Source organism: Trachurus japonicus, chromosome 22, assembly GCF_045865225.1.
Source record: "Trachurus japonicus isolate A0001 chromosome 22, Traja_1.0".
NCBI lineage: Eukaryota > Metazoa > Chordata > Actinopteri > Carangiformes > Carangidae > Trachurus > Trachurus japonicus.
In genome coordinates, this window is record NC_140928.1 from 14,513,428 (window position 1) to 14,517,511 (window position 4,084).

General features: G+C 43.0%; 1 protein-coding gene across 1 annotated transcript; it reads right to left on the reverse strand.

Moving 5' to 3' along the window:
• Nucleotides 1-300: 300 nt before the first annotated feature.
• dio3a (iodothyronine deiodinase 3a) lies at nt 301-1,919 on the reverse strand. Its single transcript, XM_085767737.1, has one exon. It carries the CDS (start codon nt 1,660-1,662, stop codon nt 871-873), a length of 792 nt encoding a protein of 263 aa, XP_085623863.1. The 5' UTR covers nt 1,663-1,919; the 3' UTR covers nt 301-870.
• Nucleotides 1,920-4,084: the final 2,165 nt, after the last annotated feature.

Genomic DNA, 4,084 nt, shown 5'->3' on the forward strand with positions numbered 1-4,084 from the left:
CTTGAAATGATGCAATATTTGCAGTTTTACGCAGATTTTCTCAGCTTGGAGTTTAGGTGAGATCTTATCCATTTTGAAGATGTTTTATATTTTCTGCTTTTCCACAGTTTTAGAGGCACTTGAAAAAAAGGAGGGATGTTTCAAGGAATCCAGGGGAGGTCTGTTGTGCTTTACTGTGCAGGAAATTGAACATTTATCCTTTTTGTCCTCTAAGTACAAAGAGCAAAATCTACAGCAAAAAGACATGCACACATAGTAATAAAAGCATTTTGTTTAAGATAATAAAAAAAGGGGGCGAAGTAGATCAAAGAATTTTATTGTATGAAAAAATATATCCATAAAACGGAGCAATATTTACAAAACAGCCGCGCCATGCAGTGCAGAGAGCAGCAGCTTCACTGTGATCCTCAGTGTTAACAACATCAGTGTCGGTCCTCCGGATTCATCCCGTTTAAAAACCGAACTTCACAACAACACTGAGGAGCACAGTGATGCGCATTTCTCAGCATCCTGGCGGACTCGTCAAAGGCGCATTTACACAAGGAGAAGGAATAAAAACAGAACTTTTGACACACAAAATACTTTTTTTTGTTCACAAACAATCAAGGTCCAAACAAACTAACCTTTTTTTTGTGAGAAAGAGGATCCTAACAGGACGCAGGCTATATGTCCAATATGAAATGAAAGAGCCTACTGTAGTACATACAATGTTGAACGAATTACTTTGATCCAACCATATAAAAAATAAAATAAATACACTGAAACCATTAATGAGGGAGAGCATATGTCTAACTGGGGTTATAATACTGAAAAAAAGTGCAGCATTGTTTTTGTTGTCGTCACAGCAGCTCTAGAAAGATGGAAATTAATCTACACGTGAATAACTAGATTCTTGGATTTCTCCAGCCTTCCTCTGTATTGATCCAGCCAGTCTCTGAGCTCGGAGATCCTGTACCGCTCAGGTCCTCTGCCACCCTGGTAAACTATCTTCCCCTCCTGCAGTATATAAAGTCTGTCGAAATAAGCTCCGTACGCGGCGTTGGAGGAGTTTTCCATGCTGTCGACGACCACCACGCATCCGGGCACCTCCAGGTGCATCAGCTGCGCAGCGTTCAGCCTATCCTCCAGACACCGGTGCTTGGGGATCTGATAGGGCGCGTCAGTGCTCATCCAGCCGTCGGAGGGGTGCGCTTCCTCAATGTACACAACTACAGAGTCTGCTATGTCCGCGTTTTGCTGCACAACTCCCTGGAAAGCCTTGAGGCGCGCCATGAACGGTGGTCAGGTGCAACTGCCAAAGTTGAGGATGAGCGGTCTCTTGTCTTTTGCGTAATCGAGGATCCGACTGCGCCGCTGATCCTCCAGCTGGACAACTTCGGTGTTGGGCGCTCCCTGTCCGAGATGCGCTGCTTTCAGAAAGTCCAGTTTGTGTCCGTGCCACACTGCTTTGAGCGACTCCATGCTGAAGAGACGGTTGGAGTCCGATATGCAGAGAGGAGGATCGATGGCATCGCCTTCCTGCTCCTTCATCCTGAAGAAGACCTTTTTCCTAATGCAAATGAAGTCAAGCAGCCAGAACATGACTGCTGCCATCAGAAAACGAGGCAGCAGGACGAGACAGACTATTGCATTTTTAATGGCTTTAATAGTATTCATTATCATTAGAATAACAACCCGAATGGTCTTGCGCTGTGCCACGATCTTGTGGGTTTAAGTTGGGTTACTTGCAACTTCCCTTCTTTTTATAGCACCGGCAGATTTGAATGAATCACACCCCGCCTCCAAACCGGGGCCGAGGCCTCACATGGTGGGGATTACCTTCTGTCAACTCCACAGCTTTGAATCTCAGCCAAAAGCCAAGGGTGCAGCAAAGGGTGCGCCACAGCAGTGCGCAGTCTGGAGGGAGTCACTCACTATTTTTTAAAACCATCATGTGGTTAAAGTCCGCGTTAAAATCCAATCGCTCATTATGATGTGTGACCAGGGAAATCCTACCAACACGGGTCGTGTGGTCACAGCCTGAAGTTGGTGTGGCTGCAGTGACAATGAGCGGTTTTTGCTGCAGCGCATTCCTGCAGATGCTGCCTGGTTCATAACGCATTTCACTTACAAGTCTGACCTGTTCTGCCCCTTAACTAATAGCAGGACACCAGCGCACGTGAGCGGTCCACTGTGTGTGTTGATGTCAAGTCAGTCCATATGATCAGCGTGAGCTCACTTGACCTCACAATCTCACGAGGTTCATTTATCTCTCAGATGATGTAGTATATTAACACATGCGTCTGGCTCATCGTAAATAAAGTCTTACCAGAATGGGATCTGTTACGAAACACTGTTGATGCCACATGATAGAAATTAGACTTGGAGAGAAATTGAGGAAAACAAATCTGTGAGAATAATAAATCCCCATAAAGACACCAATCTGGAATAAGAAGTGTAAAAAAAAAATCTTCCCAAAAAAAAAAATTGTGTCACAACTTTCAGGAAATTCTGAGAAAACAGTTCTGACTTCAGAGAAACAAGTTGCTCATTCCAGAAAATGCTAGAGCCATAAAGTCATAGTGAAAATAAAAGTGAGAATTTGCAGATGCAGAGGTTCCAAAAAAACAGGAACGATTGTGTTTCTCAGAATTGTGAGGTCCGAGACGTCAAATTAATCTCAGCCTTTCAACGACTTCTTCATGTGGCCATAATCCTCTTCCTCAGGTGCTCTACTGTGTAAAAAAAAATCCCTCAAAACACAGACGCACACACACTGAGCTTCCCGTCTGAGGAGATAATGTGCAGCAACAAGGGCTCATGTAGCACTAAAACACATCAGGGCATGAATCACAATGAGTAACTTTTAGGGTCCAGAGTAACAAAACATTATCTTCTGCGGTGGTCAGGAATCTCCCAGATTTATACTTGTCTGTAAAAAAGGGCCCAGGATCATTTTAAATGTGTCCTGGCTTGTGTCTGAAGGCTCATAAAACTTTACACAATGTTCAAAACAGTCTCCGAGGTGTTTGAAGAGCTGCTTTCTTTATACAAACTCTCAAAATACTTTCCTGTAAACCACTCAGACAGAGCCCCAAAACAAACAATGAAAAAAAAAGAAAGAAGAAGTAGCTGTATACCTGCGACTCAAAAGTAGCCTACGTTTGAATTTCTCTTTGACCAGCAGCTGTCTTCATATTTTAAACTGATGTCTGGACTTAATGCGATTTCCATAACTCTCAACTGGCGAACAGTTCATTCTATACAACACATTAATAATGTTTGGGAGCTTGACACCACGCCTGTCGCACAGGTCGCACAAATCAAGATAAAATAGGTTGTGGGTCCATGTCCTCCTCCAGTGTAACACACACAAATAATGCCTAATTATGACTTTTAGACTATTATCTTACATGTGGTAATGGTTGGGTTATTCTATTAATCACTTGGTTGCGTTTGTTCAAGTCCAAATCTTTTCATTATTATTACACAGAAACATTTTTTCATTCATTTTCTAGACCGCTTATATCTCAGTTAACTTCGGGCGAGAGGTGGCGTACAGTACAGTCGCCAGTCGTAGTCCTAACATAGACAGACAACCATTCACACTCTCATTCACACCTATGGGCAATTTAGAGTCGCCAATTAACCTAAGCTGTGTGAGGAAGCTGGAGAACCCATGCATGCACAGGGAGAACATGCAAACTCCACACAGAAGTATAAGGTGACAGTGCTAACCACTGCACCACCATGCCACCTGCTTTTTTTGTTCCTGGGAAACAACAATCATAAAGACATTTCATTCATCCATTCATCTGCTGTATTGGATTAACTGTACAAATGACTGACCACATATGAATATTAGTACAACAGACTGGGCTGTTGTCTCGATCAAATCAGTCTTTAGTGGTGGTTCAGCGTTACAAGACTTTAGTATTTGAGAAATAAAACAAAAATATGCAGTGCTGACAGACACATGTCTCTCATTGTAAACTTTTTTTATCGCGGCTCAGTCCCACTGTTCTCCAAATTAATTTCTCCATACTGAAGAGTGGATGGCCTGACACACGATGATGCCGGAAACGGGTAATAGTGTATTGATAGT